A 20,830-nucleotide genomic window follows, 5' to 3' on the forward strand; every position below is an offset into this window, starting at 1 on the left:
GTCATTGGAACAGTGTGGTTAAACTTCCAATAAACCAAATCAGCACCTGGCAGTTTTTGTAAGTGTGGGCTTATTTTGGGGTTGGATTCTTGAAGCTATACCCTTGCTGTGGCCCTCATTTGCTGGTTGCATTTTGTCTCATGAAATATGACCACTTCCTGTCCATCTCTTTCCATTGCCATAGGCTTTACTTGTACCCACCTATCAGAATTTTGGGAATCTTCCTTTGAACATTACCCTAAACCCTGAAAACTGAAATTTCAGCAACTTATTTACAATGCACATCATTGTGTGACAGCACATAGTTCATACCTGGTGATATTTGTGTAGAACCTGTATAGGTCATCTTAATTATTAATTGAGCACCAGAGAAGTTGGTAAAGTTCCTTCATAAATGTGTTCTTTTTGAATGGCTCTTTATATCAGATATACTAAAAAATTAATGTCAAATCAGTTTGTTTATTGGTATATCTGAAAAAGCCAATCAATCAGTGCACCTAATTTGCGTTAGCTTCATATTTCTGGATGCACACTGGATAGATGATAAACACTCAGTTGCTTGAAAATGAATTTTAAATCTACAAATTAAATATGTAAATCCTATTTGTCCAAGTAAAGTACCTAATTTCAACCTAATTTGGACATAAATAATATTTTCACATTTCAAGGGACCTTAATTACTGAGGTTGATTAATTTGTTTTAATATCTATTGAATACAATTCTTTTTGATAATAGGGGAAGGAAAACATATTCTGGGCCCAACTCTGCCAGTAACTAGTTTTATGGCCTTGGAAATATCATTAAGCATCTTACGTCTCAAGTTTTTCATCCATAAAATAAGAAAGTTTATTCTAAAGACCTTTTTGGTTTCAAGTCCATGATTTTCATTACATAAATGACTACCTCTTGACCTTTTGAAAGTAGTTATTTTAATGAGAAAAAATGACAAAACCTACATACATATAAATATATCTTTATAGGTAAGCATATATATATATGTGTGTGTATATACATATATACACACACATAATATGTGGATGTATACACATATATACACACACATAATATGTGGATGTATACCCCAAGTACGTTTCTCACCAGTTTTCTCCTCCTTCTGTTCAAAATACAAGACTGCCAAGGAGAAGCAATTGAAATTTTGGAGTGAGAAGATTCTTACTCCACCCTTCATAATTGGGAAATGCCTCCTGTAGGAGGTAAGACTCAGGAAACATCAAAAGAAGTAGATGAGCTCTCTTTGCAAATCTATAGGTCTCTCAACTGATAAACATTATTTTTACTTCAGTTGTCTATCAGATTTGGGGATCTGAACCCTTTTAAACTATTTGGGTCAGTGTTTATAATTTGTCATGTTCTCTCAATTAATTTTCAGCAAATAGAATGGTTATTGAGGGAGTTTGGCCTCATAGAAATAACCTATTCTCAAAGATAGATATAAAATTATACATTTTAGGAGAAAAATCAACTGAATATTCATAACGTTCTGTCGTCTTGTAGTTACTCTGCTGTTTTTGTGTCTAAACAAACCGTGTACTATATTCCAAATTAAAACAGAAAACATTATTTTTCTCTGATGGTCTTATGCAAATTTTGTATCCTTAACAGTGATGCTACATTTTGGGGAAAATTCTGTTTTCGTATGTTTTCAAATGATAGTTTACTGATGCAAATGTTGTTTGGAATTTGTTTTAACATAATGGACTGTTGTCTGACTTTGATCCAATATTCAGGGATTTCCTTACTTTAGTTTTTCTGTTTCCAGTTTCCAACTTGACTGTTGTAGAAATAAACCAAATCAGAAAAACACTCAATATTTCATAATTAGTTTCCTTTTTTTTCCTTTAGCCAAACCAACAACTTTATCTCTTCCTCTGACCCCAGAGTCACCAAAGTAAGTATTAAGAAATGCAACCATTTTCAGAAAGGGAAGGGGGTTCTAATACATTTGGCTACAGCAACTCCATTTCAGTTTGTTTTTATAAATGTGCCATATCTTCCAGTGACCCCAAGGGTTCCCCATTTGAGAACAAGACTATTGAACGAACCTTAAGTGTGGAACTCTCTGGAACTGCAGGTAAGCCTTACATTTCATTTGGACCTTTTTGAATGGATGAGTGTGTATGTGAAATGTATATTAAACAAGATTATAGTCTCTATGCAATTAATGAAATTAACTAAGAGTATAAACAACATTGAACAAGAAGTTATCTATAAATATTTTCAGTTGTTTATTTTTTTTAAGAGGAGACATTTATTGTTTGTCAGACTTGGGCCAGACTCTCTGATGTGTATTACTGATTTGGATCCACAAATAAACCTACTCCCAATTAAGACACTAAAACTTGAGTAGGAGGAGAAATGAACATTTATTGGTCTTCCACTCAATAAATATGCCAAGCATATAAGTCATTTTAGCTAATTTCACAAGAACCTCATGAAGATGGTGGTGTTTTTGTTTTTTAAGATGTGGAAATAAGGTTCAGAGATGTTAAGTAACTTGCCCAAGATCACAGAGCTAGAAAGCAAAGAGCAAAGGTTTGAACTCAGGTTTACTTGAAATATGTTCTTACTGTTTATTATACTTAATAGTATAATGCTCTCTTATATATGATACTGTTTTTATGTCTTTTCAGTAAAGGAGAAAAATGAAAATATGCCCATTCACCAAAACAAAATGTTCTTATATATTTTAAACAAGAGCAATTTCCTTCACCATTTGGACTTCTGAATTTATTTGGCCAGTCTTACTCCACATCCTGAAGAGGAAGAAGCTTTAAAAACTTGAACTAACCCCTAAGAGACTTACAAATCCAAAGAGTTCCTAGGCAGACATCTGAGTGGGGTGCAAATGGTACCTTTGCAGTAAGAACTTAGGTTTAGGTACTTGAACCTCACTAGAAAGTGAATCTTAGGATGTCTAAACAAGAAGTTCCTAGGCTCTGGCCATTGCTGATAAGGGTAAAGGAACAGTAAGTTAAACAAGATGCTTTCAACCAGAACTGTGGTGCCTACATGCACCGTGGTCATTGTTGCTAAGTTTAATTTCACACTCTGAGTTTGCTAAATTACCTCCTTATGAAAGGTCTATTGCATGATTGCATGATTTGGTCAAGCAGTAGAGCAAATAATTTCATGGCATTTATATATATTTTATGTATGTGTATACAGGTATAAATATATTGTTACATATACACATATACACACATGTATTCACATATGAAATATATATATCACATCATTTCTTAAATTAAAATTACACATATGATTATAAGTAACTTTTGTGTGTATATATTATGTACATTAGATGCCTTATCTAACCAACGAGTGAGTATTTGGTGGGCTTATTTTAAAAAAGTTGATTGAAGTATACACAGTTTGTTTTGCTTCTGCTTAAAACATTCAAATTATGTATTCAAAGATGAAATTTTTGGTGTAAGACAGATCTTTGCACTGAACTAAAATGTACTAATTGGGGATCCATTCATCTCTGTGGCACAAACGTCCCTAATAATGTATCATGGATGGTATTTACTTGTCTTTTCTTGCTTTTTGAAGGAATAATAATTAAGGCTATTTGTGTGGTAGCCTGAGTGCAAAATCATTCTAGATTTTATGATTTTTAATATAAATCATAATCATAATTCCCCATGTTTTCCCAGTATTTTCATTTGACAGCCCTTCTTTTAGTAACATACCTTTATTGGATCTTTCTATATAAACTTGTCTTAATCCTATTTCATTCACCTACATAATATTTTATTATCTTACATAATTTCAGTCACCAGTATAATAGACATTACCAAATTTGTGAAAATATACTACTTTGGCTCTAGTAACAATCCAGGTGAAAGGAATTCCATTAATTAGGAGTATTCTGGATTCTGTATGTGTAAGTTACTTTGGTTTAGAAAGGACTGAGAAAGCTTTCACTACATATAACAATACCAAGCTTTCCATTAAAGAAAACCATTTAAAATTTTTTTCTCTTTTTATAAATAATATAAGCTTACTGTAAAAAAAAGTCAAAAATACAAACTAGTAGAAAAATTGTTTATAGTTATAAATTGTTTTCTATGAATAGTTTTACATCTGTGACAATTTTGTATACACATAATTTTGTATTCTGTTTCTTTGGTTAACATTTTAAATACAGAAGGTTTATATTATCACAGACCATTTATTATCAGGCATTTTTTAGTATGCTATATAACATTGGTTTGAGTGTTTACCTCAAAATGTATAATATTTATTTAACTATACTTTTACTGTTATACATTTAGGTTGTTTTAAAGTGCTACTATTTTGAAATAGCACTAGGGTGGAAATCTTTGTTTATAAATTTTTTAATCTTGTTTTTCTCAAATTTCTAGTACTCGTTGAACTAAGGATATAAATATCTTGGGGGTTTTGATCCATATTGTCAAAAGATGTGTTTACACTCATGATCTTATTATATAAGTGGGGATATATTTGCCTTATTACATCCTAGCTAGGATTGGTATCTTTGTTTTTACAGTGTTTTGTTAATTTACATGTATATCATATAATTTAAATTGCATTCCTTCTATTCATGAGATTATAGTGTTACAAAAAAGCACTTAACTTTCTTCTTGTCAGAGATTTTACTATTTCTCTTACTGACCTAACATTAAATAATTTAATTATACATTGGAAAGGTTAGTAGATCATACTATTGAGATTTTATAAGAGAAACTTTAAAAAAACTTGTCACCCTTAAAAATATATACAGTACAGTGAATTTATTTCTGTTGGAGAATCAGAATTCATCTTACTAGTTTAAATCCCTCTTTCTTAGTGCTTTGAAAGGTTATTGAGTACCATGGAAATCAATTTACCAATATATATAACATATATAATACCAGCTCTATGCTTGCAACACAGTAGGTTTTGGGGAATATATAACAAGCATAAGACATAGAGACTAATCCATGTAAAGCATAGAATATTGTACTTGGCTCATAGAAGGTGCTAAATAAAAATTCTTGTTTTCAAGATGTGGGCTTATAGTCAGTTTGGAAAATAATACATATTGCCCAAGTAACATGAAGGGAAGATGTTATTTAGTGTTTATAATATTTTACTACTTTCTAAGGAAGGTGGGTCCAGAGACTGGTTTTTCATTTGTTGAGCAAGGTGGTAATGAGTGCAGATACAAATCACATAAACTGATGCAAAGTCAAATTGCATTACATACAGCAAGGTATTTCCAGCTACAGGAAAATCAAGGGATGAAAAAGAACTTGGAGGCTGCAGAAGATGGCTGGAAGAAGTTTGAAACCTGCCTGGAGGATGGTATAGGGAGGAAGGGACTGGGGAGGAGAGTTTTGTTTTGTTTTTTTATAGAGGTATTGTGGGTTTGAAATGGTAGACAATACCTCTATCTCCACTGAACATCTTCAATAAAATTTATAGCGTTTGAAGGATGGGCAAACACTGACTGTGCCTCAAGAGAATTATCCAAGGGAGAAAACAAGTTATCAGAGGGAACCCTTAACATGGCTTCAAGTTAATTACCATGATTGTGCAAAAGATTTAAAAGAATTGTAGAGAGAGTTCAGGATTGAAGAAAGCATTAAGGCAATACCATTAGGCAGTGAAAGACAGAGCTGACCTGTGGAAAGGAGACTAAGCAAGCTCCAGGAGTTGGTGATGGACAGGGAAGCCTGGCGTGCTGCAGTCCATGGGGTCGCAAAGTCAGACACGATTGAACGACTGAACTGAATTGAAGGGAGAAAAATACTTGCATTTGATTTTTACGTGCATGGGTGGAAAGGGGAGAAGATATTTCTGGAGCAAAAGATATCACGTTATAAATTGAAACATAAGATTGTCAATATTCAACATTTTTGATGTGTGAAAAAAATGGTGATTTCATGTAGTACAGCCTGAACTAATATACTTTATAAACTGAAGAACTTCAAATGAAAGCAGTCTATAATGATATTTAAAAAATCAGCATAGTTTAGTGAAGTGGTGAAAACCTTGGCTCTGATATTGGACAAACTAAAGTTCAAATTCTGGATCTACCCCAATCTATCTGTATGGCCTTTGGTCAATTTAATTAAATTCTGTAAGATTCAGGATGGTTTGTATCAAATGAAGCTGATCACAGTGCCTACATCTCATTGAGTCACTCTGAGGATTAAGTGAGATAAAACATGAAAAAAGCTTAGTCCAGTGCCAGCATATGTGTTCAATTAGCTATTCAATTACTAACTCTACATTTAATTAATCTATGGAGGTCACTGTAACTTTCATCTCTTCAACTTTGGCTACCTTTACCTATTTCCTTTTATTGGTCTTAATATTATCTCCTGTTTCATATATGAAGTTATGTATTCTTTTATATAAGTATTCTTTTTATAGTAAAATCTCCCTAATTTCCCATGAAATTGAACATATACTGCTTTTGGTATGGGTGTGAGATTTACCAAATCAAGGTAGAAAAATCTCCCCTTGGGCATTCATTTGCAACTACAAGTCCTAGAGGCCAGGCACTCACTAATAGGCACTTCACATATATCAATATTATTTTTTGATTCTCTATCCACTTAATTGTTAAGGAAAAAATGTTGATTCTAGCTCTGTGGTAGGCCCTGGGTTCAAAGCAGGTCTGTCTGACTAGAGATTATGGCTCTTTCCTGAAGCCTGAATTTTAAAGATAGTGGTGGACATCTGTTATGTTAAATACGTTTTATTTCACTTGCCAAGTGTCATTGATTGGTATTGGCTGCCAGAAGCATTGCTTTGAGAAGGATTCTAAGGCCACGTCTGTACTCAGTGGGAATGTCATGATCAATTAATGATGTCTGTTGCCTGGAAAATCCCATGGGCGGAGGAGCCTGGTGGGCTGCAGTCCATGGGGTCACTAAGAGTCAGACACGACTGAGCGACTTCACTTTCACTTTTCACTTTCATGCACTGGAGAAGGAACTGGCAACCCACTCCAGTGTTCTTGCCTGGAGAATCCCAAGGACGAGGGAGCCTGGTGGGCTGCAGTCCATCGGGTCGCTAAGAGTCGAACACAACTGAGCAACTTCACTTTCACTTTTCACTTTCATGCACTGGAGAAGGAACTGGCAACCCACTCCAGTGTTCTTGCCTGGAGAATCCCAGGGACAGGGGAGCCTGGTGGGCTGCCGTCTATGGGGTCGCACAGAGTTGGACACGACTGAAGTGACTTAGCAGCAGCAGCCATTGGTGCAGCAGAGGGGTAGACAGGATGGGGACGGCATTCAGGCTGTTGATTTGTTGATCCTTGCTGTATACATTTAATGCCTTTAGTTACAACAGAGCACATGGCTCAAGCTGTTACCCAGGCCTTTCTTGTGTCTTCTTTTTCTTTACTATTGCAAATTTCAGTGAAATTTTCCAAATGTTTAACTGAAAATGTAAAGAGTCAACAAAATTCTAAGACCTCCAGAATAATCCCTTGGCCCCATCTGCAGAGTCTTAGGGGAACAGGAGGGATGAGTTAGAAGTTTGCTTTATTAGGTATCACCAGCTGGTCTGACTTTGTGATTGTCCTAAACTAGCTCATTGTGGCTGATAAAAAAAAAAGCGTCTCTTTTACAGGTGTAAAAACTAATTTGATTTCAAAATAACTGTTAGTAAAGCAAGATGAGAAAAAAAGAGAATGCTCTTTTGGCAGAAGGCATTTAAATCTATTGCATATGGAGATGTTCAGAGTGTTAGAATTTTTGTTTCTGAAATGGGAATGGCAAAGCAATGTCAGCTCAACACTATGATGGTTTTAACCACAGGACATGAAGGAATTTGATTTAGGTAACAAAGTGAGTGACACCTCCCTCCCCAATTTTTATTTATATATATGTGTATATATAATACATACATATACGTGTGTGTGTGTGTGTGTGTGTGTATCTATAGGGAGTTTCCCTTGTGGCTCAGTGGTAAAGAATCTATCTGCCAATGCAGGAGGTGCAAGTTCTATCCCTGGGTTAGGAAGATCTCCTGGAGGAGGAAATGGTAGCCCATTCCAGTTTTCTTGCCTGGACTTAGGAGCCTGGTGGGCTATGGTCCGTGCGGTTGCAAAGAGCAGGACATGACTGAGCACACCTGGGTATAGGTATATATGTATATACATGTATATGTATTTATAAGTATCTATATACATAAATGTTATTGTTGTTACTATAAAAGTAATAAGAATTAATATAACTATTTTCAAGCTATTTAGAAAAATGGGAAGAACAAAATCATCAGCAGTCTCACCACCCTAACACAGAAGACCTTAGTAATGTTTTCCTCCATTGACGTGTATGTTTTCCCCATGGTTCTCATGATAGTGGACTTCTGATTTCCTATCCTTTTAAAAGGTGATTTTGCTGGATGGAATATTGACAAACAGCATACATTTGCTATACCCTCTTGCTATATACATCTTCTGTATGTGACTTATCTGTGGGGAAATAGAACAAAGCAAAATATGAGAAGTAGTTAGTTTTTTTTTTTCCCCTTTTTTTGTGGTAGTAGTTGGTAGTTTTAAAGGAAAGCCACAATGACACAGAACGAGAAAGTGATTTTGACAGGTTGTATAATCCATTTCTGTGGCTGAAGAAGCCAAGAAAGGGAGACCCAACAAATTCTCTTTACAGCCCATTCCAGTGTTTGGCAACTTGTCCTGACAGGAATTTCTTCCATATTTCAAGCATATCCTTCATTCTCTTGTTTTAATCTCATTCTTCTTGCCTCAACGTCTGAAAAGTGCCTCAGTTTTCTTTTCTGGAAATGGTACTATCTAATTTCTTTCAAGCCAAGGATAGCAAAGCAGTTTTATCTCCCACATCTACTTCAGGGGTTTGGTCAGAGACACCCTGACAACTTCTCCTGCCCCAGCTCTGTGGGAAAGTGCCTGAGGGCCAATGGATAACAGCTCTACATTTTCCATGAGAAAGAGCTGGGGCATTAGACACATGTCATGGGAATGTTCTGAAGTTTTTCTGTAAGGCCAGTTTGTTCCCCAGTAATCAGGAGTGACATAGGAAATCCTTAAAAAGCAGGAATGGTGGGAGCTCCATCAGTCAGAGTGGACATGCCAGCCTGGGTACCAGAGCAGGGTGTGAGAGAGGCCCTTCTGTGCCAAGGATTAACACTTTGATTGCTGGCTTTTGTAAAGATCCAGTGAGTCTTGGGGAAGTTAGGGATGAAGAATGAGCACTGGAGCTTTTATAAACAGAATATTAGCAGTAACAGTAGCAGTAAACAGTTCATACTGATTGAGTTTCAGTCCTTCCTATGCACCCTTGACACCCACTCCAAGTTCTTGAAGCCAAAAGTATGTGCATGAACTCAAGTCACACACCTCTTTGCCCAGTCCTCCTTCTTTGGTAAGTTTTTAAGAAAATTAGAAAATCATCTTCTTATTTTCTTTCCTTGAGAAATCTTTGAATTGGCATGTAACATAAGAAAAATCCCACTGTCAAACTCCAAAGTAAGTCTCAGATTTAGCAAGAGGTTGTGTCAAATGCAAACCATAAGACTATGTAAACTATTTAAAAAAATCTTGCTGAAGTCTTTGGCTGGATAGTGGAGCACGGAATACAGAGTAGAGGACTCGCCATTTATTAGAGTCATTCAATTAAATAAACCAACCCAAAAGAGAACTCCTCAAAGGAAATCGTTTTATATCACATAATGAAACACAAAACCAAACCAAACTTGTCTCTGATTTTTTTTTAAAGGTTTGTTTAAAAAGATAACTGGAGAGTGTGTACCACTCCCCCCAGATTTGCTGTGCAGAAGTGCATAAGTGTGAGTGATGTAGAGGTACTTGTTTATTATAGAGCACATTTCAATGCAGTAATCATAAATATTGCTAAGGTTGTGCTCTGTTGAAATATGACCTACATACTCTTGATTGTTTGTGTTACGTGATTTGTCTGACACCCATTACATTCTGGGTAATAGCAGCCATTTGTTGCTCTGCACAGCAGGCTCTTTTGACAAAAGAAAATAGGCAGCAATAAAAAAGCTATAGTCTGAATTACATTCTGCACAGTGCTGCACTGCTGAGAGTTTGTGCAAGTGTGTTAACAATGTTCTGAACTGCCTCTTGTCAGCCTTCAGCCTGTAATGGCCATCTGTCCTCACATAAATCTATCAAAACCTGCTAAGTTCAAGAGAGAGCATGGAATATACCTTGTACTGTCAACACCAAAATGTACACATTCCCCAGAAAATCAACACACAGGAAATAATCCGGAGGTTATGGGAGGCATTAGCACTGTTGATTTAGGCTTGTGGAATGAAATTGAGAGTCTGGCGATTAGTGGGAAGATGACAGGAGTAGTGGCATTGAGGAATTGAATATTGACTGCCCTCCTACCACAAGGGAGAACCTTCTGGATGGAGGAGATGGGGTTAGAGAAATCAAATTAGTTCAGGAGCAGCAAAGGGTTCCCTGTCCTGTCCATGGCTCCTAAACTTTGGACATCACATTAGAAGAAACAAAAAATACTTCTGACACTTCTGTTTCACTTTGTTTTGTTTTGCTCTGGATCTCAGGAACTCTATCTGGAAATAGATTTTCAATAAGACTCTGATCCCACAAACTCTTGTGACCCTCAAGATGTCTCAGTCTTGCTTTGGGATGTTCTCCTTGAATGAAAAAAGTTTTCAGTTAAAAGTAAAAAGTTTAGGGAATGATCTGAATTATTTTTTTCCTGTCCACCTACTCCTAATCCAAAAGTAACTTCCATCAACTAAGTGAGTATTATATTTGTTTTAATGAGCAGTGCCAATTGAAGCTTATCAGCCCTGATATTTTCACTCATAAGGTCTATCTGGTTATCTTATGGTGTTTCTGTAAATTTTAAGCAGATACACAAGAGCATGTACTTACTGCAGATTTTAATGAGTGATCTCTTTATGAAGTCCTGAGGGCTGAATCCCTGAAATGCCAGCATTTGGTAGGTTATTTGGCACACAGTAGGTCCTCAGTGAATGTCTATTTAATCGCCACGGCCCATCTAAAATGTGAAGGATGTGAAAGGCTTTGTTTTTAACTCTAAGAAACTACTCAGGGTGTCGGCACTCCCAAGAGCAACTTGAGAATCAGTTATTTAAGCTATAATGAGCTTAGGTACTAGGACAAGGGTTTCAAATGTTCAAGACGAAAAAGAATTTCTATATTTAAAATCCCTAGATAGCTGAGCTATTTTTAGGACTAGTCTCTCTTTAATAGTGGCCTAATTTGGTGTTTCTGAAGTTTGGGGTTTCTTTTTATAAGTCTACAATGTCAGTCAAAATACATCTACCTGAGATCAAGGCAACGTGCCACACAGACACGACAGGACAGGGGCTCTCCATAAGAGGTCTGTGAACTGTGTCATTAAAAATATTTGACCAGCTTCCCAAGTGATCCTTGGGCCACTGAAATGGAACACCTACGAGTAAAGGAGGATCTAGAAAAATAAAAACGGGTGAAACAGTTTGCAAAAATAAGCCCAAGCAACATTTCCTCTGAGAGCTGCTAATCTATTTGAAGAGACAAGATATAATTCACATTCAGAAAGAGATAAGCGTGAAAATATAGCAATATCTGATAAGTGAGTGATCCTGGCAGTAAATTATTAGAAAAGTAAAAATTACCCCAATTCAGAGTATCATGAAAAGATTTATGGAGTTGTATTTGAGGATGTTGAATGTCATTTCCTCTAATTCAAGGGCTATGTCATTTGGAATATTTGACTGTTATTTACTCAGTAAAGAGAGATTATTCATCATTATTTCTTTGAGCATCTTAGCTTCCTGTGAGAAATATTTGAAATCTTGTCATTTCTTTGCTGAGAACTGGTATCTTTAAATTTGTTGTAGTGGTAATTGAAGGCAGGAGAGTATGTAGTGTTAACAGAAACTGGTGTATATGTACGTGGCAGTGCAAAGGGTAGAGGGAACAAGAAGAGAGAGGGGAGGCAGATAGATGGGGAAAGAAAGAAAGAAAAGCAAGAGAAGGAGAAGATAAAAGGAAGGGAAGTAGGAGGAGGGGAAGGAAGAGAGAAAATTGGCCATATAGGAATTTCTTTAGATTGAGTAAAAGACACACTTGTCTATGAAGAGAGAACACAAGAAGGGTGAGCTTCATTCAGTAATGTGACCTCTCTATTAGCTCTAAGCAAAGAGTAGGGGGAGCAGGCATACAGTAGGCTGCTAATAAAGGGAAGATTTCTGAGACTCAGATGTGTCACAAAGGAAGAGCAGTGTTTGCTTCTCTTTGTGTTTGCATTTCCCTGTCTGTCTGAACTGGGATAGATTTCCAAAATCACACCTCTTTGTATTTTTGTTCATGTCTTTCCCTCATTTGGGGAGAATTAGCTATGTGTGATAAATATTACCAAATATTGGTGTAAAAATATTTCATTTTAAGGAAAATATTAATTTCCTTTCTTTCTTGTAAAGTAGGGGAGAGAGGCAGTGTCTTCTTATTCATACCAAAACTTCATGTGGCTGGCTGTGACCTACTTGTGTGTGTGTGTATATATATATATATATACATACACATATATATATTTTTTTCCAGCAAGGTAGAATTTTCCTTGAAATGTGCAGTTGCCTTAAGTCTCACCCCAGGCTTCTTAGCAGACTTGAGGTTCTTTTCTGCTGAATAGCATTCACCCAACCTCTTAAATAAAAAGTGTATTGTAAACTAAAATGTTCCCTTGTAAGCATAAAGTCATTTGAACTGCAGCCTGCCCTTCTTCAAAGTTCCTTCAACTCTGCAGCCATTCCACAATTCTTCTTCCTGGGCAGAAAGGGCTGAGCAGGACTTACTCGGGGTGAAACTGACAGAGCCAACCAGCCTTCACAGTCTCCCACCATGACTTCTGATGGAATTTTCTGTCCTTCTGTAGAAAAGCAGGAAAGGCAACAATTTACAGATGTCCCCCCTTCTTCCATTATTTTTCCTCTCTCTCTTGTTTTTAATTAGCTAGTTGCCAAAGCTTGGATTCGTTTCAGTCCCTCAACCTCATAATCTACCCCGACGTGCTGCTCCAAATAAAATGGTCCGCCGGCACTGCAATATTTAGTGTTACTGTTCACTTAGGTTTCTGTTGCAGAACCATATTTTAGACAGAATGTATTAGTTATGCTTACAAGAATGTATTATACCTACATTAGCCATGGTTTACTAAGTTAATGAACTGTGGAGACAAAGAATCATTGCTGTCAGGTTGTAGAGTTGTCTGGTGCCCTGCCTTCGCAGACCATATTTTACTGAACTTACTTTGAAGTTGCCTATGGCATCCCCACCCTGCCCTGCATTTGCTACCATCCCATCATTTTTTTTTTTTAAGTTACCTAAATCTGTGGCACCACAGGTAGATATCTTTCATTGTACAAAAATTCCTGCCGCCCTTGCATCCTCCCCAGTGTTCTTTGCAGACAAACATGGCCAAAGCCATTCAATGAGTCCCTTGAGTACCACCACATTCATTTTCCATAACACAGACGACAGACTACTCTTGTGAACCTGAACTTTGGTTCTGCCTGGTGGTGATGCGTTCATGTTTCCTGGGAAGCAAGAGCTGTTAGCATTGTGTTTGAAATACAAAATATCAGGGCTTTCACTGCAGTCTTGGAATGCATATCTGTCTTTCCTTGGTGACAGAGGCTTCCAGGGACAGAGTCACTTTTTCAGGTCTTATCAGGAATTTAGTTTCCTTTGTTTTTCTGTGAGTTTTAACCATTGACTGAAATCTCAGGGAAGTGAGGAAAACGTATCCTGGCATTTAACAACATTCTATCTTTTTTCTTTCCCTCTCTCCTCGTTTTTTTTTTTTTTTTCTTTTATTATCTTAGGCCTAACTCCACCCACAACTCCTCCTCATAAAGCCAACCAAGATAACCCTTTCAGGGCTTCTCCAAAGCTGAAGCCCTCTTGCAAGACTGTGGTACCTCCACCATCCAAGAAGGCCCGGTACAGTGAGTCTTCTTGTACCCAAGGCAGTAATTCCACCAAGAAGGGGCCTGAGCAGTCTGAGTTGTACGCACAGCTCAGCAAGACCTCTGTGCTCACCAGTGGACACGAGGAAAGGAAGGCCAAACGGCCCAGTCTCCGGCTGTTTGGTGACCATGACTATTGTCAGTCGATTAATTCCAAAATGGAAATACTTGTTAGTACATCACAGGAGCTCCACGACTCCAGACAACTAGAAAATAAAGATGCCCCCTCCTCCAACGGGTCAGGGCAAATACACTCTTCCACAGATTCCGACCCGTGCTACCTGAGAGAGACTGCGGAGGTGAGCAGGCAGGTCTCTCCCGGCAGCACCAGAAAACAGCTCCAAGACCAGGAAATCCGAGCCGAGCTGAACAAGCACTTCGGTCATCCCAGTCAAGCTGTTTTTGACGACAAAGCAGACAAGACCAGTGAACTGAGGGACAGTGATTTCAGTAATGAACAATTCTCCAAACTACCTATGTTTATAAATTCAGGACTAGCCATGGATGGCCTGTTTGATGACAGCGAAGATGAAAGTGATAAACTGAACTCCCCTTGGGATGGCACGCAGTCCTATTCATTGTTCCATGTGTCGCCTTCTTGTTCTTCTTTTAACTCTCCATGTAGAGATTCTGTGTCACCACCCAAATCTTTATTTTCTCAAAGACCCCAAAGGATGCGCTCTCGTTCAAGGTCCTTTTCTCGACACAGGTCATGTTCTCGATCACCATATTCCAGGTCAAGATCAAGGTCCCCAGGCAGTAGATCTTCTTCAAGGTAAACCTTGTCAAAACCCACCCAAAGCCTAAGATATCCCCAGGAATTAAAAAAACAAACAAACAAACAAAAAAAAACCAGCATTTAAAACCCACCGGCAGCCCAGCCCCTCAACAGCATGTTCCTGGTGCTCCCGGAACTAAGGAGATTGTTGTTACCCATACATTCTTCCCCATCTTCTCTTAAATCTGTCCTCATTGAGCATAGCACATGAACCAGTCAGACCAGAGAGAGCAATCTGTAGAAAACTTGCTCATCTAACTTTTTCCATTACCTGGAGAGCTGCTCTGTGCAGAATAGTTGAGATCCATGCAAGATAAAGCTGACAGGGTACCAGGCTGGCGTTCAGCAGTCACATCCGTAAGAGATGTTGCAAGAGAACATGTCACCACTCCCAGACCTTTAAGCTGACTAGAGGTTCGCACACTGTCACTGGGAAATCTCACTAGTAGTTGGGAATTGAAAGCCGGTTTATGTTAAGACAGAATTCCAGGGGCTACTCAGTCATGCTGATAAACTGGGTTTTTCTGGCAGTTGCAAATGCCCTTTTTGTTTTTCCTTCTCTCTCAGATCTTGCTACTACTATGAGTCAGGCCACTGCAGACACCGCACACACCGAAATTCGCCCCTGTGCGCGAGGTCACGTTCAAGATCGCCCCATAGCCGGCGGCCCAGGTAATGATGCACGTTCGCTTCCCTCCGTGCCTCTTATCCCTTGCGTAGATGACAAAATGTAGTCCAAAACCCTGCCCCCTCCCTAGTTTATGATTCATTTTGCTCGTGCAAATGGAGGTGGTTGACTTAATGATGAAGTTATGTTTCTCAGGTATGACAGCTACGAGGAATACCAGCACGAAAGGCTCAAGAGGGAAGAATACCGCAGAGAGTATGAGAAGCGGGAATCTGAAAGGGCCAAGCAGAGGGAGAGGCAGAGGCAGAAGGCAATTGTAAGCAGCCTGGAGCTTACTTTCATTTTACAGAAGGGTTTCTTTTTTTCTCTCTCTCTCATTTTGGGGGGATGTGATGGGCATAGATTAGAAAATATGGTAAGGATGCTGTTAGAATATGCAGTACTCAGACTTTTGGCTTTAGCATCAGTGACACCTCAATCCCTCTTAACACTGATTATTGGAAAACAAAATAAGTCCATGTATTTCTCCTCCATACTACCTGTTTTTCACTCATCTGGAAGCTCATTATTGCTTTTGACTTTTGTTTCTAAAAATAGAAGGAGAGCTGTATACTGGTCCCATTGACCTAGAAGATGAGTTCTTCATACTGTTCTCTACTGCTTTTTGCTCTGAGTGGAAAATGAGGAGATGTCACTGGATGGTTTCATCTTTTTGGCAGATGTGAGGGTTGTGTTGTCCAAGGAGAGACTGTATTTGAGTAAGATTTAAAGGCAATGGTAGAAAAAGATTTGCTAAGTCCCTACTTCTTCCTTGTGCTGGGTCAACACCTCAGACATCCACATTTCTTATGAGCTACTTTTCAATAACCTATCATGGATTTCAGCACCACTTACTGTAGGATATTGTGTTTACTTGACACATGGACATTACTGACCCTTTGGGATGAGGATCTAGATAATAGGAGTCTAGTTCCTTCTGTTTGTCAGATCTTAGAAGGCAAAAACTGGGTCCTCCAATTGTCAGCATCCAGTACTTGTCCCAGGCAGACATTCCTAGTTGATTAAGGAACTCTTTCCCACTGAGCCCCAGTAGAGCCTTGAGGACTTTCACAACCTGGTGCTCCAGGAAGCCATGGCTCAACCATCAGAAATGGCACTGTTTTGTTCATTGCAGCTGCTGTCTGTTAGCTGCTAAGTATCATTTCAGTGAAGATCAACTTTTGATACATCTTGCGTACAAGCTAACCAGGGCTTGCTGCTACTGCTGCTAAGTCGCTTCAGTCATGTCCGACTCTGTGCGACCCCACAGACGGAAGCCCACGAGGCTCCCCCGTCCCTGGGATTCTCCAGGCAAGAACACTGGAGTGGGTTGCCATTTCCTTCTCCAATGCAGGAAAGTGAAAAGTGAAAGTGAAGTCGCTCAGTCATGTCTGACTCTTCGCGACCCTATGGACTGCAGCCTACCAGGCTTCTCTGCCCATGGGATTTTCCAGGCAAGAGTACTAGAGTGGGGTGCCATTGCCTTCTCCATCCAGGGCTTATGGAAATGATTTTTAACTATAAAGATTATAGGGATATGGTACCTTAAATACAACCAACAACCATCAAAAAAATCTTGAGAAACCTACATTAAAAAGCTGACTAATAAAGTCCAAATCAAGCATTGGCCAACAGTTATCAGCTGGAGGAAAAAGGTTAACTGAGAGGTTTGTTAACCCAGGCACTCAAGGGGAAAGAAGGGAGAAGTAATTGAATATGTAGGCTAAAGGTCTAGGGCTTTGCTGCCATTTAAATTTGAATCTACCTAAGACCGAATTAAAGGCCTTGTGAAAATTATAGCACTTTCCCTCATTTTTCTCAACTTTCAAATTAGCTGTAATATTAAGACCTACCAGAGTATCATTAGTTAACATTTAACAAGATGAATGAAAATGGAAAATTCAGCTTTTCTAATTTTGCTGTTTTTAATTAATAGCCTGTTGAGTAACTATAACAACTCACATTTACAGAGTGCCATATAGTTTACAAAGCAGTTCATATATACCAAAGAGAGTCATGTTGAGTAAGCATGTAAGTAAGTTGCTATTTCAGTGTTTTCAAATTCATATTTGATGAAACTCTTCATGTGTCTTCCCAGAAGAGTGACACTAAAGAGAGAAATTATTGTATCATATGTTTGCTCATTTGCACAAAATGTAACACAGCTATAACCAAAGCTGAGTAGATAAATATAGATAAATGGTATGTGCTTTTATTATTCTTTCCAAAGATAATATAGTGCCAGATACTTACTTGGGTGAAGAAAGGGAAGGAGGGCTCCTTTTGCTAGTTTGGCTCTTAGCAAATAGATCAATACTGTGATTCGTCTGTAATATACTCTATATTCCATAGATGCCAGAGCCAAAACCACTCTTGAGGCCACTAGCCTCAGTTTGGAAGCAGATACCACCCTGCCTTTCCTTGGTGTCACAGATGTTAACAAATTCCTTGGTTAATTCTTTGACTAAGACAATATCAATTCCCTTTGAAAGAAGGCAATTATAATGCAAATGTCAACTTGACGTATATTAAGTCATTATAATTAACTAGATGTTTGTGAGAATTTTGGCTTTGAGATTTTTATTTTTGTTTTTAAAAAGCAAATTAAAAAAGAAAAATAAGACATAGAAATTATTTACTAACACAGTGACCCACAGATAGTAAGAGATTAATATAAAGATTTGGGACTTAACTGTTAAACCAGTTAACCGGTTGGACAATTAGATGGTATTTCTGTAAATATAAGTGAAAACACATGACTATGTGAGAGACATTTGTTAGGTACCTGGGATATAATATTAGGTAAGACTTTATCCCCACATCTTAGGGGCTTCAAGTCCACTGACTGGTAAAGACACGGAATGTGTTCATTGCTGCCATAGAGAATGTATCTAAGGTACTGAAGTGGCATACAGGTGGGCACCCAGCCCTGGGAATGAGGGAGGGCATCCCTAGAGAGTGTGAGATTGATTTGAAATCTAAAGGGAGGAGAGGGCAAAGGTTCTTTCCATGTGAGCTGTCCAATGTGGTAGCCATCAGCCAGGAGGCTAATTAAGCTAGTCCCAAATTTAAATACACTGTGTGATTGAATTTTGAAGACAGTACCAAAAAAAAAAAAAGAGTTTAAAATACTTCATTAATACTTTTTATGTCAATGACAAGTTGAAACAATAATATTTTGGCTGTAATGAGCCAAGTGAAATACATTATTAAAATTAAATTTGTTTCTTTTTACATTTTAAAAAATGTGCCTCAGAAAATTAAAAAATTACATATGGTACATTATATTTTTATTGCAAAAACTATTCTAGGCAGATGCTTTAGCTCATACTAAGTCTCTGGAAAAGAGCAAGATATATTAGGAAACTGCTAGTCATTTAATTATAAGGCTAGGGTACAGAAGAGGCAGAAGGTGAGTCTGGGGGGCTCCCCAGTAGCCAGATACTTGAAGGGTCTTGTAAGTCATCATGAAGATTTTGAAGAATATCTTGAAGGCATAGTGGAACTGTTTAATGAGGTTACCCTTAGGAAGTTTTTCTGACTGATTTCCTTCCTGAAAATGATGTGCTTTCTTGTGCCATAATGCATTTGCAAAGTGTATTTTTATGGAGTTGGGCATGGAGATAAAGGCAATGATTTTTGACTCATTTGGCTAGATTATCTTGAAAACTCATTCATGAAACAGTTCAAGGAATTAGGACAGTTTGCCTAACTTGGTCATGTAGGTGATTTTCATTCAGATTTCTGAGACACTCTTGAAGTCATGAATGAATAGCAAATTACATTTGGAATATCTTGGGTGGAATGCTGATTTATTCATTAATTCAGATCAATTTTATAATCAGGGGATGAGCAAAACAGAGACTCCAGAAGGAAATGAAAAAAATGTTACAATCATGTAATAGGTATTTTACAAAGTTAACCTTTGCTGTCTTGTCTTGTGGTCTCTATTGACTTTTTTTTTTAGTTCCATAAGAAGGAGATAGTGTAGGTCATCTATCAGGTTTTTACTGTGTATGCGTCCAAAAGTCTTTATTCGGACCAACTTTAGTGCACCAAATCAGACAGCTAAGAAAGGACTAATAATTAGTAATTAGTAACACAGAATCATATGTTGTGGTTGAATGTTGTCATTGTATAAATCGCTGCTATTGTCCAGTTTTCATCTAAATGATCTCAAAAACCAGTTCATCCTCTGCTTTTCTCAGTCTCACAGGCTTGAAATAATTCAGGTTATATTAGAACTCTGCAAGCCAGAGTTTAGTATTTAATGTCTAACTGTCACTGCTCTAATTTCTCATGGAGTTCTAAGTCCAACTCCATTTGCAATCTCTACAGTTTCCTGCCAGAAAACATGATAATAGGATGTTAATTTAAAGGGCAAATCTAGACATTATGAAATGGCTCAGTGCTTAAAAGCAAAACCAGATGTGCTTGGGCAATGACTATGCCATTTCTTTTCTCTTCTCCATTGGTCAGTATGCAGCCTAGGAGCCAGAAACAGAGGCTCATCCCTGAAAATTATCAGCTTCTTCCAAATGAAAAAATAAAATAGTTGTCTAATTTCTCATAGTTATTCTTTTTGGGGAAAATAATGCTGTTTTCTGTTCAGGCCTTTTCAAGAGCTGTTCCATATGGGTGAATATGTTATAATATGAGTATAAATGCACTATTTAGAAATTTTCAGTTCTATCAAAAGTAGTTATATGTGCTCTGAGCCTATAGTTTTCATGTTTTCTGATTCATCATGGTGTTTACTTGCTCTTATTTGTGTATTCGCTTTTAAGGAGACTAATCTAGATTTTTTTAAATTTATTTTTTAATTGAAGGATCATTGCTTTACAGAATTTTATTGTTTTCTGTCAAACTTCAATATGAATCAGCCATAGGTATACATATATTCCCTCCCTTTTGAACCCTCCTCCCACCTCCCTCCCCATCCAACCCCTCTAGGTTGATACAGAGCCCTGTTTGAGTTTCCTGAGACATACAGCAAATTCCCATTGGCTATCTATTTTATGTAAGGTAATGTAAGTTTCTCTGTTACTCTCTCCATATATCTAACCCTCTCCTCCCCTCTCCCCATGTCCATAAGTCTATTCTCTATGTCTGCTTCTCCATTGCTGTCCTGCAAATAAATACTGCCCTGCAAATACAGAAGATTTATTCTGTATATATGCATTAGTATATGATATTTATCTTTCTCTTTCTGACTTACTTCACTCTGTATAATAGGCTCTAGGTTCATCCACCTCATCAGAACTGACTCAAATGCATTCCTTTTTATGGCTGAGTAATATTCCATTATGTATATATACCACAACTTGTTTATCCATTCATCTGTCAATGGACATCTAGATTGCTTCCATGTTCTAGCTAA

The 20,830-nt window shown here is 37.7% G+C and overlaps 1 protein-coding gene across 7 annotated transcripts in view; it reads left to right on the forward strand.

The window, feature by feature from the left end:
- PPARGC1A (PPARG coactivator 1 alpha) overlaps window positions 1-20,830 on the forward strand; it is a 409,900-nt gene that overhangs the window by 373,467 nt on the left and 15,603 nt on the right. For all 7 annotated transcript variants that reach the window (XM_025290240.3, XM_044946038.2, XM_044946037.2 and 4 more), the window contains 5 exons: window positions 1,865-1,910; window positions 2,020-2,093; window positions 13,862-14,780; window positions 15,351-15,455; window positions 15,607-15,727. In XM_025290240.3, the coding sequence (XP_025146025.1) occupies window positions 1,865-1,910; window positions 2,020-2,093; window positions 13,862-14,780; window positions 15,351-15,455; window positions 15,607-15,727 (1,265 nt within the window). The remainder of the gene's footprint in view (window positions 1-1,864; window positions 1,911-2,019; window positions 2,094-13,861; window positions 14,781-15,350; window positions 15,456-15,606; window positions 15,728-20,830) is intronic.

This window comes from Bubalus bubalis, chromosome 7 (assembly GCF_019923935.1).
Source record: "Bubalus bubalis isolate 160015118507 breed Murrah chromosome 7, NDDB_SH_1, whole genome shotgun sequence".
NCBI lineage: Eukaryota > Metazoa > Chordata > Mammalia > Artiodactyla > Bovidae > Bubalus > Bubalus bubalis.